The sequence below is a fragment of the Sinocyclocheilus grahami genome, unplaced genomic scaffold, assembly GCF_001515645.1.
Source record: "Sinocyclocheilus grahami isolate Dianchi unplaced genomic scaffold, SAMN03320097.WGS_v1.1 scaffold591.1, whole genome shotgun sequence".
NCBI classification, from domain to species: domain Eukaryota; kingdom Metazoa; phylum Chordata; class Actinopteri; order Cypriniformes; family Cyprinidae; genus Sinocyclocheilus; species Sinocyclocheilus grahami.
This window is the reverse complement of record NW_015505770.1, coordinates 419,792-439,288: the sequence shown is the minus strand read 5'-3', so window position 1 is coordinate 439,288 and position 19,497 is coordinate 419,792. Positions and strand designations below refer to the sequence as shown.

The 19,497-nt window shown below is 41.4% G+C and overlaps 1 protein-coding gene, 1 long non-coding RNA gene and 2 pseudogenes across 2 annotated transcripts in view; 1 reads left to right on the top strand and 3 right to left on the bottom strand.

Moving 5' to 3' along the window:
- Positions 1-3,291: 3,291 nt before the first annotated feature.
- LOC107557153 (extracellular calcium-sensing receptor-like) lies at positions 3,292-8,177 on the bottom strand (annotated as a pseudogene).
- A 217-nt stretch (positions 8,178-8,394) lies between these two features.
- Positions 8,395-12,741, top strand: LOC107557152 (uncharacterized; annotated as a pseudogene).
- Positions 12,742-13,074: 333 nt separating this feature from the next.
- The window catches only part of LOC107557167 (uncharacterized), a 19,985-nt gene continuing 13,562 nt past the window's right edge, over positions 13,075-19,497 (bottom strand). Inside the window, exon 3 of the long non-coding RNA XR_001605363.1 lies at positions 13,075-13,159. This is a non-coding gene — a long non-coding RNA (uncharacterized lncRNA). The remainder of the gene's footprint in view (positions 13,160-19,497) is intronic.
- Positions 14,521-18,010, bottom strand: LOC107557166 (extracellular calcium-sensing receptor-like). Its single transcript, XM_016240496.1, has 6 exons — positions 17,790-18,010; positions 17,176-17,467; positions 16,189-17,016; positions 15,839-16,066; positions 15,505-15,628; positions 14,521-15,434 (listed from the first exon to the last, which is right to left on the bottom strand). Exons 1-6 carry the CDS (start codon positions 18,008-18,010, stop codon positions 14,521-14,523), a joined length of 2,607 nt encoding a protein of 868 aa, XP_016095982.1.

The following is a 19,497-nucleotide window of genomic DNA, read 5'->3' as shown; positions in this document are numbered from 1 at the left end:
GCTATAGCCTATAAAACGCTTGTTTAGTATAGTTTAGTTTAAGTTAATTTAATTTATTTTAATTTTTTATTAAATATAAATGTGGCTTTATATGGCTTAAATGAACGACTATAATAGCCCTTTTAATAATAATAATAATAAATCAAGGAAGGAATAACTGACAACGTGCCATTGAATTACAGAAGAAGAAAAAAAACCAAGGTACTGTCACAAAGTTCTTGTTTGGCAAAACTAATATAAGCTATTCTGTGTCTTAAGACAAGTTAAGTTAGAACAAGTTCAATAAAAAAATCTTTATTATATTTCTACGGTAGAGGAGAATAGCCAAACCAAAAAGAAACAAAGAAAACTCGATGTAACATTCATAAAACCATACTCAATGGAATACGCACATGTGACTGGGGCTAGTGCCATCTAGTGGTGGCTGATTTTCTGTGGCTCAGCTGCGTGTGGATCGCGAGCTGTGTGTGTGTGGATTGCGCAAGGATGAAAGGGCAGAACGAAAGTCTCAATTAAAATGAATCGACTCAGAAGAGACGTGAAGGAATGCACGCGTGTCGCCTGATCCACAAATGCACATTGTAATCGCTACATGCACAAATCATGATACTTTAATACAAACTATAACATTTGTATTCACAAATATGTCTCTATTTGAACAAAATGCTGCACATTAATGTAATATTTAACTCTGCAGACACCAGTTGAAAAGCTTAGCAAGCTAAAGGCGACAGTGGCAAGAAACCAAAACTCCATCAGTGACAGAAATGGAGAAAAAACCTTGGGAGGAACCAGGCTCAGTCGGGGAGCCAGTACTCTTTTGGCCAGATGAAACCAGCATGGCATAGTTTAATTCCAGGCTGCAACACAGGTCAGATTGTACAGAGGACTTGTCTGGTTCCTGTGGTCTTGTGCCAATGGTCGTCGAGGTGACGAGGTCTTCAGAGGGGATCTGTCTCTGGAGCGCATCTAGTTGACATGGTTTCCGCTGACATTCAGTGCTGTAGAGGTTGTCACTAGGTGCTGATCCACCATCTGATCTGGATATAGACTGGATATGGGTGGCTATGGTGACCATCTGATCAGGATACAGACTGGATCCGTATGGCTACGATGACCTCAGAATAAGAATGAAAGAGACTAATATTAACGTAGATACCATTCTTCTTACAATGTAGCGAGTACATTGAGTGTTATGGGAAGTGTTACCGGTTCCGGTTGACCTAATTAATGCAGCCTAAAAATCTTTAACGGATATGAATTATAAAAATGCGACAGTGTATTATGTGTATGCTAGGTTAAAGAGATAGGTCTTTAATATAGATTTAAACTGATAGAGTAGGGTTCCAAAAATCTTGCCCTGGAGGGCCAACGCGCTGCAGAGTTTAGCTCTAACCCTGATCCAACATGGTCCAACCTACCTGTGATTTTCTAATGATCCTGAAGAAATTAATTAGCATGCTCAGGTGTGTTTGATTAGGTGTAGGGTTGAAAATGATCAAAGACGTCTGCTTTCCTGTTCCAAACCTATCTTAAGTAACAAAAGGGCCATTTGGCATTACTGAAAGCACAGATGTGCTGATAGTGATCAAGGCCTGTAGGCCAAGATGTGTGTAGATTGGGGGTCTGCTAATTGTCACACCTTTTGCACTGTGCGTGAAGCTGTATTCTGCTGATTGGTCAGTTTGAATGTCTCACATTTGGTTTTTAGTCAAGGAAGGGATAAAATAAGGTTGTAAATGTTGCTCTGTCTCTCTTTTCTTTGCTGTCTCTTTCCTTTGTTCTCTCTTTCTTTGCTGAGGCCCTCTTTTTTGGGGCTCTGCTCTCTCTCCCTCTATATTTCTCTCTCTCTTTTTTTCTCTCTCTCTCAAGTAACATTTTACATACATGCTGGGTACAAACTGTTTATGTTTTAAAATCTGGGGCTGAGGGATGACAATTCAAGGTGAAGTCAAGTTAAGTCACCTTTATTTATATAGTGCTTTATACAATACAGATTGTGTCAAAGCAGTTTTAAAGTATTAAACAGGAAAACAGTGTGTCAATAATGCAAGAGGACAATAGTAAACACTCAATTTTTTATTTAACCCTCTACCGCATGGTGTAGCCATATGGCAACATACTCTTTGTGTTCATTTCCTTGCCACTGTCTCTTTAAGATAACATTGTAGGTTTTTTTGTTGGAAAGAGAAGACCGTCTCAGGTTACTTATATAACCATGGTTCCCTGAGTAGGGAACGAGACACTGCGTCCTCTAGGGGTCGTTATGGGGAACGCCTCATTGTGACCCATGTCTGAAGCATACATTGAAAAAACACCAACAACACGTTGGCCGGCTACAGCCCATGACATCACTACCGGTGCGATTATAGTAGAAATAGGCGTTACCACAATGTGTATTTTAGAAAGTGCACAAAGCCTTCACGTGCATACTTACCATAACATGGATTTTAGGATACCGTTCTAAGGGGGCTCTCGTGGCACACTGAAAGAGCAGATCATAGATGGAATGGTGCATACCAAACCCAATATGTTTGAGAGTCACCAACTCGATCTAAGATATAAAGCTGGAATGGCTAGCAGTAAATCTCTAGCTGAGGGGGCAAACACCCAGCTCTCACACCTCAATGGTGAGGGGAGCGATACTTCCAAGTGTGTCAAAAATAGAGACACACTGGTTGAGTGGAGCCCAAGGTACCAGGGTCTAACCAACTCAGAGAAAGGGAACGAAGCTATAACGCGTAACCCTTACCGTACAGGATTTCAGAAAGTGTGCAAAATCTAGCGTGCACATTTAACACTTAAGTGGATTTTAGAAAGTGCGCAAAGTGCTCAGCGTGCACACTTACCACTACTGTGGATTTTAGAAAGTGTGCAAAGTGTTCAACATGCGCACTTACCACTATGTGGGTTTCAGAAAGTGCACAGAGCTTAGCGTGTGAACTTACCATAGCATGGATTTAAATTTCCAGGCATCTGATCACAGATACCCGGAGGTACTGGGCCAAACGGGAGAGGCAAGCTCAAATACGACCCTCTAAGGCGAGGAGAGCACTGCCTGAGACAGCATTACACAAGAAGGTTCTCGCAAATGCTACCTATACTTCCCGCTCGATGTCTCAGCAAGAGGGATATCCTGGAGCCCGGACATCCAGGAATTTTTTGCAGTGTCGTGCCGGGGGCCTGATGATCAAGAAGGCTCCCGCAGAAGCCTCTGACCTGGCCGCATCTCAACCCATTACATAACAATATCAAATTAATTTAGATATCAAAATTAAAATAAAATGCAAATCAAAATGTCACCAATATGTCTGTAGATGGTTGACCACAGTAATGTAAAACTGCAACTGCATATTTCCCTGGTGAGCTCACATATGCTGGAACAAATGCAATCCACACAGAACAGAAGATCAACATAATGAAAGTGATGAACCTGGCTTCATTAAAATTATCTGGAAAATTTCTCGAAAGGAATGCTAACAGGAAGCTTACTGCTGCCAACAATGCAATGTATCCAAGCAGCATTGAAAAACCAGCTACTGAACCAATATCACATTCATATACTATTTTAGATCGGATATATTGTTTGTTTTTATGGGGTGTTGGAGAGACAGTTGATAGCCAAACTGCACATATCACAACCTGAAGTGCTGTTAGGACCAGAACTGTGCATCTTTGTTGAGCTTCTCCAAACTATTTTCATTGCTCCATTGCTCCTTGGAAAATGAGAACACAGCTATTACCACCATAGTCTTGACCAGGATGCTGGAGATACACAGCACAATCTTATGCCAAACATAGCATGTCTTAACTGACACATCCACAGCTGCAGCCGGCCAATGAAAAGTAGCACACATAGGAAACCCAGTTTGAGTGACGCCAGCAGCAGGAAGCTTAGCTCTGAATTGTTGGCATGTACTGTGGGAGTGTTATGGTGAAGAGCAAAGATGATCATCACAAGACCACAGATGAAGGTGCCAAGCAGGGAAGCGGTGGAAAGAGAGATGCCTAGAGGATCCTCATAGGATAGAAACTCTACTTCTTTGGGGACACACTGATCCTTATCTGGACTGGACCACAACTCATCTGGACACATTGTGCATTCAATAGCATCTTTGAGTAAGAAAAAGACAGAAGGTGAGATTTTGAAGTCAATAATTTTGTCAATAATAATCTCCTCACCTGTTGTATTAGAAATCTCTCCGTCTTCACATGGCAAGCAGTCAAAACAGCAGATAGGAAGACCCTTTCTCGTGGCTCATCTGGTTCCTGGGGGGCAGCTCTCACTGCATACTGACCGTGGGGGCCAAAAGAGACATCATCTGCTATCAGTCATGCGTTTGTCTTCTACATAATGACTAGCTTGGCTTATCCATTAATTTGTACAGCTCAGATCCTCCTGTCCTGTACACACCTTTTTCACATGCTTTCCATCTGCCCCTTTACCCTCAGTTTCAAAACTGCAACCGAACATGTTCTCCTAGAAGATCCTCACCATATAATTTCTTTGATCATTGTAAGGACGAATACATAACAGAAAATCATGAAGCCCCTGGATCTCTCCACGCCTGATAGCAATTCCCATTGTGCCCCCCAGGAATGGCTTGAAACGTGGTGGGCGAAACACAGGTAAAGTGGCCCAAGCTTTGCTTGCAATTCACTGCCTGCCTGTCATGTTCTGCAACACCACTTCATTCATCAAAGGTATCAGTAAGGATGAAGCAGAAAAAAACAACCACCACTCCAGCTGTAGAGGCCTGAATAATTCCCATTATGCGCTGAATATCTATGGGGTTGTTATCATTTGGCAATATTTCAGAAAAAGCAACACAATGTCCAAACAGCTGCATTTCCTGATGGAATGACTGAGCAGCATAGATGCCATAGTCATTATCCCTGTAGATGAGACCAACCCAGGTCCATCCCAAATGCCTCAAGATCTAAACCATAGCCCACACCTGGAAGGCATCACTGGGGATAATTCTGAAGAAAGAGGGGTACTTTTTCCTGTCACTCAAACAGGAGCATGTGGCGAAGTAACTAATCTAATTAGGAGAGAGCCGAGACAGAGAGAGAAAGGTGAGAAGGATGAACAAATAAACAGTTTGTGTGTGTGTGTACCTGGTATTCCCTACATAATGAAGATCAAATGTCCCCACAAGTATAATAATACCAGTAAATTTGGACCTTCTGGGGACATTTTTTGGTGTTCTGAAAATCTAAAATAGCAGAAAGTTTTCTGTAAGGATTAGGTTTTGGGTAAGGGCAGGGTTTAAATTGGGCCGGGGTCGTCCGGGGCTGAGCCCCGGCACATAGAATCCAGGGCTCGACATTAACGCCAGAAAAGTAACATGATTAAAACATCATAACCAAAAATAACTATGTAAACACCAAAATGAGGCGAGGCTCACGCAGTCTCTCCAGGAGAAATCAAACCATGCAACACTAAGAAACTGAGCATCCAGAGGTAAAAATTCAAAATACAAAGTTTTTATATTTAAAATACAGTTAGTTAGGCAACATAACACAACGTTTTCACTATTACGACTGTTTAATAGTTCTATAAATAGCAAATACAATAAAATTAGGTCACTTACATTTTAGGCAGAAACACATCGCATCTCACAGCAACCCGCCGATTCATTGCTGATTGATTCCATGTTTTGAACGAATCGGTTGAGTCAAAGATTCATTAGCCCATGCATAAACATCTGATGAATCTGCCGTTTTAACGAATTGTTTGAATGAATGACTCAATGACTGACTCATTAAACACTCACTACTGGCACCTACTGGCATTTTAATTTAGTTGAAAAGTATAATTTCCACCGTCATTACTTGTTTGTATATTCAAAAATATTTAAAAGAATATCATAATATTATTTAATACAGTTGTATTTTATATATATATATATATATATATATATATATATATATATATGTGTGTGTGTGTGTGTGTGTGTGTGTGTATATACCATCTCCCCCCACATAACAATAGTTTGTTATAGTGCCCTCATGTTTGACAAGTTAGTGTGCCATAATTAAAAATATATATCTTTTCCAATTAGTTTTCTTCAGTTAGTATGGTCCTGATTCACAGCGTGGTAGTTTTGGCTCTGTTCTAAAGCTCAGCTCTGCGAATGCTTTGAGGTTCTAAACATCAAACAGACCACAAATGAGAAAGTCTCCATCCTGGTACATCCCATTCAACTTAAAGTGTCCTTGTAGCTGACAGGTACCTGAACTTGCCATCAAAACTACAGAGTTATAATTACAAGACAGGAGCAAACAAATATGCAGAATTAATAACATTATGTCACTCTTCACTCAGCTCATTCATGTATCATAAAGATTGTGTGTGGCACTTATTTATAAAGCAGGTGGTGCCACTGGCCTCCCTGGAAATGAGGACACCATTTTTGTCATTCTGGGTATGAGATTATTAATTAAGAAGAATCGCTTTATGTATTCCCCTATTGTAAGTCCCTTTGGATAAAAGCATCTGCAAAATGACTAAATGTAATGTAAATGTAATCTCTGCATGCAAGACAGGGGCATCTGCAGCCTTCACCAAAGTGAAGTGGATGCCCCTGAACTTGGGAGGACGCTGGGCGAAATGATTCGCATAGCTGAGTTTGATGGTCTAAAGGAGCCAACTGGGCAGCGCTAGCCAGGCTCCCAGATACTGTACAAGTGACACCAACGGAACCACCGACATACCTGCAGTGGGGCAGCGAAGAGGAGCGCAGGGACCCGGCCCGGGCATCTTATGGCAGGTCCGAAGCGGGGTCTGAGTGTGTGCAACACTTATCTGTGTTCGAGCAGAGCGTGCGTGAGTCTTACGTTTTATAGCACTCTTGAACTGCCCAGTGCTGCTCACTGGCGAGAGAGGAGGGTGAGTGTGATCCGGGACTGGCACGTCCACAACTCCCAGTCACCTCTGGGGACCCAGAGATAGAAGATATTGTTCTTTTGCCGAGGTTTTGGGTACCACTGACCGTGAAGTCAGTGGCGGGGAAAAATGAAACAAAAGATTCTCCGCTCGGCCCTCCTCTGGGAAGTGGTGCGTTCAGCATCTCCCGAAGAGCAGATTCCTCCATCTCTGGGTCACCCGTCTCAGGGCCTCTTGCTTTTCTGCTTGCCACCAGGTTTGGCGGGGGCCTGGATGGGTGGGGCGGCTGCCCTGTGACCGGCTCCACAGAGCTACTTGGCTGGAGGCTGCTGCGCAGATGTGGGGGTGGAGGTAGGGAGCCGCCTTCGCCGACGAGCAGACTGAGGCGCAGCTGCCGACTGCTGGGTGGAGGCAGCAGTTGCACGCCGGGGCAGGATGTGCTTGATGGCCTCGGTCTACTTCTGTACGGCGGAGAACTGCTGGGCGATATTCTCCACCGCGTCGCTGAACAGGCCGGTTTGGGACACGGGGGCATTTAGTAACCGAATCTTGGCGGTCTCCCTCATGTCAGACAGAGATGGTGCTCCTGGACCACCATCGTGGACATCGCACGACCCAGAGACCGTGCAGTGACCTTCGTCGCACGTAGAGCGAGGTCAGTAGTGGTGCGGAGTTCCTTGAGAACTTCCGGGTCGTGATCACCGTTATGCAGGCCCTTCAGTGCCTTGGCCTGATGAACCTGCAATAACACCATGGCATGTAAGGCAGAGGCAGCTTCTCCGCAGGCCTCATAAGCGCTGCCAATAAGGCCCGACGAGTACCTTCAGGCCAGGGAGGGGAGCGATGGCTTGCCCCACCAGGTGGCAGCGTTATTTGGACACAATTGCATCGCAACCGACCACACCACTGGATGGACTTCTATATACCCCCACGCTGCCCCACCGTCGAGGGTGGTGAGGGAGGACGAGCCACCGGAGCGTTTTCTGGCAGTGAAAGGTGCCATCCATGACCCAGTAAGCTCATCGTGCACCACCGGAAAGGAAGGCCCTGGGGTGGTGCCCTGAGAACCAGCACAAGCCACCCCGAGAAACCAATCGTCCAGCCTAGAGGGTTCGGGACACGGTGGAGGCTTCCACTCGAGCCCAACCCTCTCAGCGGCCCGGGCAAGCATAGCCAGCATTTCCGGATCCACATCCAGCATTGCTGGCTGCCCAGAAGGTGGCAGTGCTGCCGTATCTTCCTCTCCAAAAAGGTCTGGCTCAACCTCCGATGCAGCGATCGACATCCGATCATCGGGTGGTAACCCACGGGAGGGTCCAGCCTATTCCTTGGGCAGCTCTACTGGCTGCGAAGTGCCGGCAGAAGGTTGGTTTCTCAGAAGTGAATTCCTCACCATCACCGTAAGACTAGTCAGGCGACTGCCAGAAGTAGCAGCCCGCCCCTTTGCAGTAAACAGAGCCTGGTCCGCAACTCCAAGACGGTCATTCTCCCGCGATGAGAGCATGACTCGTCCACTCGTCCACACATGTCAGAGCGTAAAGCACGCTGAGGCAGCGATCGTGACCATCACCCGGCACCAAGTAACGACCGCATCCAGAAACGCACGGGTGGAAAGGCATCTTTAAAAAACATCTTTAAAAAGACTCTTTTAGAATTGCTCTTTTAATTTGCTGAAGCGCACAGGGGAGATGGCTGCCTGCAACACAAACAAGGGGTACAGCAGGCAGATGTGTGCAACCCACTCGACACAGGAACCACCGCCGCTGAAGCGCCGTACCGCCAACACTTGAGCTCCAAAGAGCACACGGAACTCGTTCAGTTTCTCTCTCAAGCAGAAAGTCAGGAGCAGAACAGTATAACCACTCGGCTCTGAAGCGGAAAGCTGAGTATGCGTTGTACCCGCTGTCTAATTATACTTGCTCTGCGATCAGCGGCAGCTGGATGCAATCATCGCATGCCAATGTGCATTGGCTCATTTAGTTTACACTTGAAGTAGACTGGTCTCTCTAAGCGAGATCCCAATTCGTCGGTCACCGACGGTCAGTCTCCTGAGCTTAAGAAGAGCAACCACTGAGCAATATTTTTTTCCTCTGGGTAGTAACTGTGCAGTATTCCAAAAAAAGACCAGCTGTCCATTCTGTAGTCTTTTTACTAACGCTTAACTCAAGTTCTCCATGCACCTGAAGTAGATGTTGACCAGATAGTCAAAACAATAAAAACTACACACTTTACAACTTATTCAAATAAATAACTCCAAGTTGCACATGGAAATGAAAGATGTGTAAAAGTGAATTGTTATGAAATCTACCTACAGTAGGTTTATTTAACATGTAGAAAGAAACGTTACAGAAATTCAAGAAAGTGTATAAATAAACATTGCATAGTCTTCACTGTATGAATCAAACATAAACTGATTATTATTAAAGGTCCAAAAGTGATTCAGTCAAGTGGAGTGAGTGATTAACATTAATAATGACAGACAGCAGCAGGTAAATTTAGACTGCTGTCCCTTTAAGAACAACTGTAAGGATCCAGTAAACTGATACACATCCGGTTTTCACCCAAATGTTTACGCTTATTTAACACATAACCAGTGTTGTGAAGTAACTAGTTACATGTAACGGAGTTACATAATTTAATTACAAAATAAATTTAACTGTAATCTGTTACAGTTACTGAAAAAAAAGTACTTAATTTTTTTTTACTATGTTACACTGATTTGCATACCATGGAATACACAATATAGTAAACTCTCTCACAATAGACACTTTATTCCGCGGTAACGATATACAGTATACTGTCATAACGCCCAGCTCTATACCCAGAGCATGACTTAGGAGACTGGAGCCCTGGGGGATGTTCTTCGTACCTCACTTAATACATCTGAGATTATTTGAAAGATGCCAGATCTTCTAATCATGATAACTGATCTCTGGATAATTTGGTTCTTCAAACGAATTTGCAGATTTGATTAAAATATCTGTATTAAGTTGTCTAAGACTACTGCGCGTTCTTGTGATCCCCATAAAGGGCAGATGTATCGATACTTGAAACCACGATCAGCAATGCAGCGATTGGCTGGCGGCAAGTCAGCAACATAATGACATCATATAATTAAAAAAAGACACCTGACGAAAAACTTGACAAATTTCTGGACCTTTTTAGGGAAAACAGCCAAGTGAACAAAACTACATAGATATTATAATAGATAAATTAAATGTGCACTGTTTTTAATTATTTAATTATTTGTTTATTTTTAAACGATTCCCAATTATTTATATTCACAATTTCTGGTATATTTGTACAGGCTTTACATATTTCAATGTTGTAATTAGCAATTCATATAATTGCTATAATTTTATCTTTGAAGCAGATTTGTTATGTGACAGCATTAATTAAAGAGTCAAGATCAGGTTATCTGCATCTCCTGCCCTCCATCAAGCCACTCCCATAATAGCGGTCACCACTCAAATTAATGCACGACTCAGATTAACTGTATAGCATGTGTGTAAGACTCTAATGCAATTATAAAGTAATTATTTTATCATGAATAAGTAATTATTTTATCATGAATAAATCTTTCAATGAGTAAAACTGGCTGTGTCTATAGTATTACACAAACCCAATTCCAAAAAAGTTGGGACACTGTACAAATTGTGAGTAAAAAAAGAATGGAATAATTTACAAATCTCATAAACTTATATTTTATTCACAATAGAATATAGATAACATATCAAATGTTGAAAGTGAGACATTTTGAAATGTCGACAATTTGTGCAGTGTCCCAACTCTTTTGGAATCGGGTTTGTAGATTACACAACATTATCATCCAAAGGAGGAGAATACGAATTACATCATGCAGTTCAGCACCATCTCGCTGCTAAGAGTGGAAGGCAAGGTCTTTTTCAAGATCCTTGCTAACCTACTGATGGAGTACCTCCTAAATAATTTCTATATTGACACCAAGGTGCAGAAATGAGGAGTTCCAGGGATGCCAGGTTGTGTAGAACAGACAGGAGTGGTCACCCATATGATCCGTGAGGCGAAGGAAAACTGAGGAGATCTGTCAGTCATCTGGCTCGACCTGGCTAATGCCTACGGATCTATTCCACATAAACTTGTGACAACAGCTCTGTCTATATATCATATCCCAGAGAAGATCCAAGTGCTCATACGAGACTATTACAGCAACTTCTGCTTGCGATTTACCTCTGGGACAACAACTTCTTCATGGCATCGCCTATAGAAAGGCATCAATACTGGGTGCACTATATCAGTGACATTGTTCACCCTGGCAATGAACATGCTTGACAAGGCAGCTGAAGTGAAATGCAGGGGCCCCCTTTCCAGATCCGGCATTCGACAACCACCGATTCGAGCTTATATGGATGATCTGACTGTCACAGCAACATCAGTGGCAGGGTGTCACTGGCTTCTACAATGACTAGAGACTCTTTACATAGGCAAGGATGGTCTTCAAACCAGCCAAATCCAGGTCCCTGGTCCTGAGGAAGGGAAAAGTGGAGGACATGTACCGCTTCCGCATGGCAGGAGCCTTAATCTCTTAAGTGTCTGAGAAGCCTGTGAAGAGCTTGGGGAAGATCTTAGGTTGTATGGGCATACAAATAAGTTGCAACTTTCCTTCACCAGTCTGGCTGAGATGTTTAAGGTCACAAGAGCCAGGGAAGTGCTATTGTATAGAGATTCCTCTGATTGCAGAGTCGCCTCTGCAGGCATCATAGTCAGGATGGGAAGGAAGTGGCAGGCACGGGAGGCTGTCGAGCGGGCAGAATCAAGGCTAAGGCACAATATTTTGGTAGGCTTTGTCACAGTTGGACGAGTTGGACTTGGTAGCCACCCAACACTTCGCTACGACAAGGCACAGGTCAAAGAGAGACGTCAGCTGATTCAGGGGGAGATTCGTGCAGAGGTGGAGGAGGAGCACCGTTGCAGGACAGTGGCTATGCGCCAACAAGGAGCTTGGACCAATTGGGAGAATGCATCGGCCCGGAAGATCACTTGGAGAGAGCTTTGGAAGTCAGAACCAGCTAGACTCAAGTTTTAGATCCAGTCAGTGTACGATGTCTTCCCAAGCCATCCAAACTGTATAGCTGGGGACTAGCAGAGACTCCAGCATGTCCACTTTGCCTGGCGAGAGGTTCCTTGGAGCACACATTGAGTTGCTACCCTAAAGCCCTGGGAGAGGGGAGGTATAGATAGCGCCATGACCAGGTGCTGAAGGCAGTAGCTGACACCATCTTCTCAAGAATCCAGCAGAGTAAGCACCAGCACTCTGTGAGTCATAACATAGCCTTCGTCAGGGCTGGGGAAACACCTCTGGCAGAATACAAGGTTCCAACAGGACTTCTAGCCAAGGCTCGTGACTGACAGCTGAGAGTGGACCTTTGGAGGCAGCTCAAGTTTCAAGACAGATTGCAAGTATGTCACTCATGCCTGACCTGGTCTTAACATCTGACGCCTCAAAGCAAGTGGTGCTGCTGGAGTTGACAGTTTCCTGGGAGGAGCGGATAGAGGAGGCCCACGAGCGGAAGAGAGCTAAGTACCTCAAGCTGGTGGAAGCTTGCAGAGGAAGCGGGTGGAGGGCCCACTGTGAACCTATCGAGGTGGGATGCTGGGGATTTCCAGGGCAGTCTCTTCACCAGGCCTTCAGGCTCTTTGGTATTAGAGGTTTACAACTGAGAGAAGCCACCAGGAACATCAGTGAAGCCGCTGAAAATTCCTTGCAGTGGATGTGGATCAAAAGGGAAGACCCATGGTGTAGCGCGCTGCTTGGACACAAACCGGGGACTGATCACCCCCGGTTGGGTTGCCGAGGTGAGGGTGACTGATGATCAAAGACCCGAAACACCCTATGAACCTGGGTTCATCAAGCTGGGTGTCCAAGCTGCACCATCCAGACATAGATGGTGTTTCTTCAAACTAATAATATTATTTTCAAATTAATTTTTAAATGATTATTATTAAAAAAATTATTGTCCCTGGATTATTAGGGTACTCTTGTAATAAAGTAGCAGTGGCTGGGACAGATTTTAAATATAAATTCCACTTAAAAAGTTGCAATCTAATCCTGTTTACATGAAATAAGCCTGCTCCCGAGCAGGTTTAAGTTTACGGACCTGTTGCTATTGCTATAACAGCAAGTCCAGGATGAGCTTCGAAGAACCAAATAATCCAAGATCATGCCAAATCGTCAACAATCAAATCCAGCTAACTGAGTTAGTGACATACTAAGAACGGGCCCCTGGGCTTAACTGTCTGAAACAGGTGTCATTTTATCATTGTCAGTCTGTGACAGACTTTTCATTATAATAGCACAAACAATAAATGTAAGTAAAAATATTGGTAGTTGTAACAAACTGATCACAAATATTGCAAGTTTAGTTTATTTTGAGCATGCAGTACGATGGTTAAATATCTACTGAATATTTTAACCCAGGTCCAGGGTTGGGAACCACTGCTCTATTGAAATGGTCATTTCTGTGATGCAACAGTTGACAACTTCAATATTTTTCACCACTCCAAGTTCCTTAGAAAATGTATTTTATTTCTAGTTTTACCTGATTTAACTGCACCAAAAAAAAAATTCAAGCAATTTGCTCTTTACCTTTTCTCTGTAAACTGAGGCATAGCTTCTCTTGTAAATGTTCTCGAAATACTGTTGGTATAATGGAGAGGTATCTCACATTATCTGTCTTAAAGGGGTCATATGATGCGATTTCAAGTTTTCCTTTCTCTTTGGAGTGTTACAAGCTGATTGTGCATAGATAAGATCCCTGAAGTTGCAAAGACTAAAGTCTCAAAACCAAAGAGATATTCTTTATCAAAGTTAAGACTCTGCCACACCCCCCTAAAAGTACAGTATTTGAAAAATAATGTGTTTTTTGAACATTAAAGCATGTCAACATATTCTGTTACACCAAATAATGATCTTTAAAAAAGCATCATATGACCCCTTTAAATTGTGGGAAGCTAAATGAATCATGTGAGAAACTTTGATTATTCTCTATAATCAAAATGAAGTTGTTTTAGCAATCTTTTCTCGTCATTCATTTATTAAATCAAGTGTAAATTACATTTAATAATTCTAGAATATTTACATTTTAATAATGTACATTGTGGTTTTAATAAATAGTGGATTGACTTCAAACTACAAACATTTGTGTTACAATTTTACAAGGATAAATATGTAAAGGATGTAAAAATATACTGCTTATTTGTTTACAGACATGAAAATATAATCAAGGTCAATTTATTTGTATATTGCTTTTCACAATACACACTGTTTCAAAGCAACTTTACAGAAAGTTGTACTGTAGGGCTTAATGGGCATAATGCTTTTAACATTGAGCAGTTTTAGGGCTGGGCGATATGTCAATATATGTTGATAATATAAATGATCCAACATTTGCAATTTATCTCTACTGAAACATAAATCAGTGCCACTTTTAGTAATCACGACTGCATGAAATTACTGACATCAAAGAGCAGCAGAGAGAAGATTTGATGGTGTAGACACAGAATGTGTTGAGTTAATATAATCATATACCCAAAACGAATAAAATAGTTTTAAGTAAGATTTCACAATTTTACATCACAGTAATGTAAAACTATTTATTTTGTGTTTGTCTTCCCATTATGTATTTTTTAGTGTTTCTCTCTGGATGTAAAAGGATGATGTAACACTTTGGGGCAAATATGGCCACCAGTAATCCAAAACTAGAAGCTAAAATGGCAAAAATCTCCACAGCCACTGCATATTTCCCTGGTGAGCTTACATAAGCTGGAACAAATGCAATCCACACAGCACAGAAGATCAGCATGCTAAAAGTGATGAATTTTGCTTCATTAAAATTATCTGGAAGATTTCTTGCCAGGAAGGCTAACAGGAAGCTTACTGCTGCCAAAAGTCCAATGTATCCGAGCAGCATAGAAAAAACAGCCGCTGAGCCAATAGCACATTCATAGACAATTATAGAGCGAATATACAGGTTATTTTTATAGGGTGCTGGAGAGGCAGTTGATAGCCAGACTGCACATATCACAACCTGGAGGGCTGTTAGGACCAGAACAGTGCATCTTTGTTGAGCTGCTCCAAACCATTTCATTGCACCTTTTCCCTCTGGTCGAGATGCCTTGAACACGGCTATCACCACCATAGTCTTGACCAGGATGCTGGAGATACACAGGACAAAACTAATGCCAAACATTGCATGTCTTAACTGACACGTCCATAACTGTGGCCGGCCAATGAACAGCAGCACACACAGGAAACACAGTTTGAGTGACAAAAGCAGCAGGAAGCTGAGCTCTGAATTGTTGGCACGTACTATGGGAGTGTTATGGTGATGAATGAAGATGACCATCACAAGAACACAGGAGCAGGTGCCAAGCAGGGAAGCAGTGGTCAGAGAGATTCCCAGAGGTTCCTCATAGGATAGAAACTCCACTTCTTTAGGGACACACTGATCATTATTTGGACTGGACCAGAACTCATCTGGACACACCATGCACTCAATAGCATCTGTGAATCAGAAAAGAAAGGAAATTACTTTCAAATTATATTCAGTTTTTGCCAATAATAATCTGCTCACCTGTTGCATTAGAAATCTCTCCATCTCCACATGGCAGGCAGTCAAAACAGCAGACAGGAAGGCCCTTCCTTGTGGCTCGTCTGGTTCCTGGGGGACAGCTCTCACTGCACACAGAACATGGAGGCTAAAAGAGACATCATCTGTCATCAGTCATACGTTTGTCATCGATTTAACATAATGACTAGCTTTGCCTTCTTCCTTTAATTTATTCTCATTTGTCTTATCATAGCTTTGAATAGTATTTAGACTTTAAGCAAAAACAAACAAAAAAATAAGAGAGCGAGCGAGCGAGAGAGAGAGAGAGAGAGAAAGAGAGATTAATAGGCAATGTTACTTTTTTTGTTTCAAAGTTCCAGTATATTGCATCTTCATCCAGTGTCAGCACCATCCCTGTTTCAACCCCTTCATTTACTACACCGACCGTGTAGATCCTTATTGCTCCATCAGAGCTTGGCTGCCAGTTCAGCACATCATAGATGGCCAGAGCATCTCCATTCTTATCAAATGACACATGATCCCCAAAGCCTGTGGTGAAGTTCACTTTCTGTAGGTAGTGAACCAGCTGTACAGTTTGTAGAAAGGACAGGTGTTATGTGCTTATCTTAAATTAATATAGATGACATATTTCCACCTTTAACTTTTTACATGCCTGGAGAGAATCTGCACTATATTAGTGAGTCTTACCTGCCAGGGTTTTAGATTGGTAATGTCGGCACATTTGTTCCCACTGAATGGTCCTCTCCCCACCTCACACTGCATCAGGTCATGAAGTGCATGTGCCAGAGCATAAACTGCCTTATAGACATTATAAGCTGCTCTCAACTCTGACACATCAGTGTATGGTGTGTTTGTGGTGCTCAGATCCTCCTCTCCTGTACACACCTTTTTCACTTGCTCTCCATCAGTCTCTTTATCCCTAGTTTCAAAACTGCACCCAAACATGTTCTCCCAGAAGATCCTCAACATATTATTTCTTGGATCACTGTTGGTCCGAAGCTGTAACAGAAAGTCATGAAGACCCTCAATCTCCCCACGTCTGATAGCAATGCCTAGTGTGCCCCCAAGGAAAGGCAGGAAACGTGGAGTGTGAAACACAAGTGAAGTAGCCCAAGATTCACTCGCAATCCATTGTCTGCCTGTTATGTTCAGCAACACCACGCCTTCCATCAAAGGTATTACTAAGGATGCAGGGGAAAAAACAACAACCACTCTAGCTGTAGAGGCCTGAATCACTCCTGTTATATGCTGAGTATATCTCGGGTTGTTATCATAGGGCAGAATTTCAGAAAAAGCAACACAATGTCCAGATAGCTGCATTTCCTGATGGAAGGACTGAGCAGCGTAGATACCATAGTCATCATCACTGTAGAGGAGACCAACCCATGTCCATCCAAAATGCTTCAAGATCTGAATCATGGCTTGCACCTGGAAGGCATCACTAGGGATTGTTCTGAAGAAAGAGGGGTACTTTTTCCTGTCACTCAAACAGGAGCAGGTGGCGTAGTGACTGACCTAATTAGAGCAGAGGAAGAGGGCATTAGACAGAGAAATAGCATGATGATCAAAAATAAATAAATAATTTACCAGTGCTTTTGTAATGTTTTCATAGGCAAACAGATATAAGCAAAAATATGCATATAGTGTATTTTTACTTTTTGTATCCCATCTTACTATAGGTACTCGAAACAGCCCCAGAACACTGGAAATCGCAATGGATGGAGTTGAACTTGGATCCCCCACAATCCCAATCACCGGAGGAGGGCCAGTACAATTAAGGTTAGAGGATGACTTTTCTGTCCCACTAACTAGGGATATGGCAGCTCGGAATGCCATTCCTAGCATCACACAGTTGTCATAAAGATGGTAACCAAGAGTGATATTGGGCAGCAGATTGGGATTCTTATTGATCTCATTTATTGCAAAAGCCATGGTCTGTGCATGCTGGAAGCTTTCCATATTAAATCTAAGGAATGAACAAAGTAAATAAATAAATATATTAAAAATAGATTAAAAGCTACAGGATGAATTGAAATATCATTAATACATAGCAAAATATCAGAGTTCACAAGAGGTACATTCTGGTGCACATTTAATTAAATACACAGTGGGTTCAATACAGATGTTTTGTCAAGATAGTATTGCTGCTGTTATCACATCATTTGAGCAAATTAACTGAGGCAAAAAGGGCAAGAAAATCATAACATTTATATTTATTAAATATTAATTATATTATTATTTAATCTTTCTCTGTTTTTTTTCATAGTCATGCTGTCAGTTTGACTCACATTTCACAATATGGTTCCTCTGGTTCTGTTCTGAAGCTCAGCTCTGGGAATACTGTGAAAAAGTGAACTTCAAACAGGCCTCCAAGTATAACATCTCCATCCTGATACACCCCATTCAGCCTGAAGCGTCTCTGGAGCTGACATGTGTCTGATCTGAGGACTGAATCTGCAGAGATACAGTCAGTGAGCAAGTATAGAGAAATATACAGAATGAACCACATCATGCCCTCTTTCTGAGCCACTCACCCTCTTAGCTTGTATGGGGTGTTGCTTTAATAGTGCAGGCGTTGCCAAGTGGGAATACCTGGAAAGCAGGACGTCATCTTCCCATCCCCTTATGATTTTTAAAATATATTTTTTTATATAGATTAAGAAATATCAACTTTGCTTTAGTGTTTTCTTTGCTTCTAGGGTATTACTGGCATGTTTTTCAAAGACAGTATAGGAGGGGACGTTCTCGCAACCTTGCACAACGTTCCCTAAAAATTCTCTAAAGGTGACGAAAGTCCCGAACCTTTACAGAACATTAGGGACGTTCCTAAAATGTCCTCTTTTGGTTATGAAAGTGCTGGAGCTTAATGTTCCTTATATGACTTTAGGACTTTAGGTTATACGTCACATAAGAACGTTACAAAGAGGACATTTGGGACATTAACAGAACGTTCCCATATGGTCCTCTTTTAGTCATATAATAACGTTCCAGATATGACTTTAGGAGGACGTTCCATTTTGGTTATTTTTTGGTCACATGAGAACGTTACTAAGAGGACATTTGGGACGTTAACAGAATGTTCTCACATGGTCCTCTTTTAGTCATATAATAACATTCCGAATATGACATTAGGAGGATGTTCTTTAATAGAAAGTTCAGAAGAACAGCATTTATCTGAAATATATATCTTTTGTAACATTATAAATGTCTTTATCATCAATTTTGATCAATTTGAAGCATCTTCTAATATTTCTATAATTTCTTTCCAAAAAAAAATAAAAATTATAAACATTATACTGACTCCAAGCTTTTGAATGGTATAGTGATAAATGCTGATCTTTGGATATTTCTATTAATCAAAGGATCCTGAAAAAATTTACTAAACTGTGTTAAATATTGATAATAATAATAATAATAATAATAAATGTTTCATGAGCAGCAAATCAGCATATTAGAATGATTTCTGAAGGTTTATGTGACACTGAAGACTGGAGTAATGATGCTGAGAATTCAGCTTTGATCACAGAAATAAATTACATTTTAAATGTTTTCAAATAGAAAGTAGTTATTTTGAATAGTAAAACTATTTCACAATATTACTGCTTTTGCTGTACTTTGGATCAAATAAATGCAGGCTTGGTGAGAAGAAGAGACTTTTTAAAAATATATTAATAATCTTACTGTTCAAAAACTTTTGACTTTGAAGTTTATAGTTGTAAATATATTTATAAAAATATTTTTGTTATTAGGATATACAAACATATTTTATAGCAGGAAACTTTTCTAAACAATTGTGTTTAACCCAAGCATGAAGTATAGAAATAATCAAATTGCGAATATTGTGTATTAAAAAAAATAATGTGTATTAAAAATGTCAATGTTGCACACGGAAAAGTAAAAATAAATACATGTGGGAATATATATATATATATATATATATATATATATATATATATATATATATATATATATATATATATATATATATATATATAT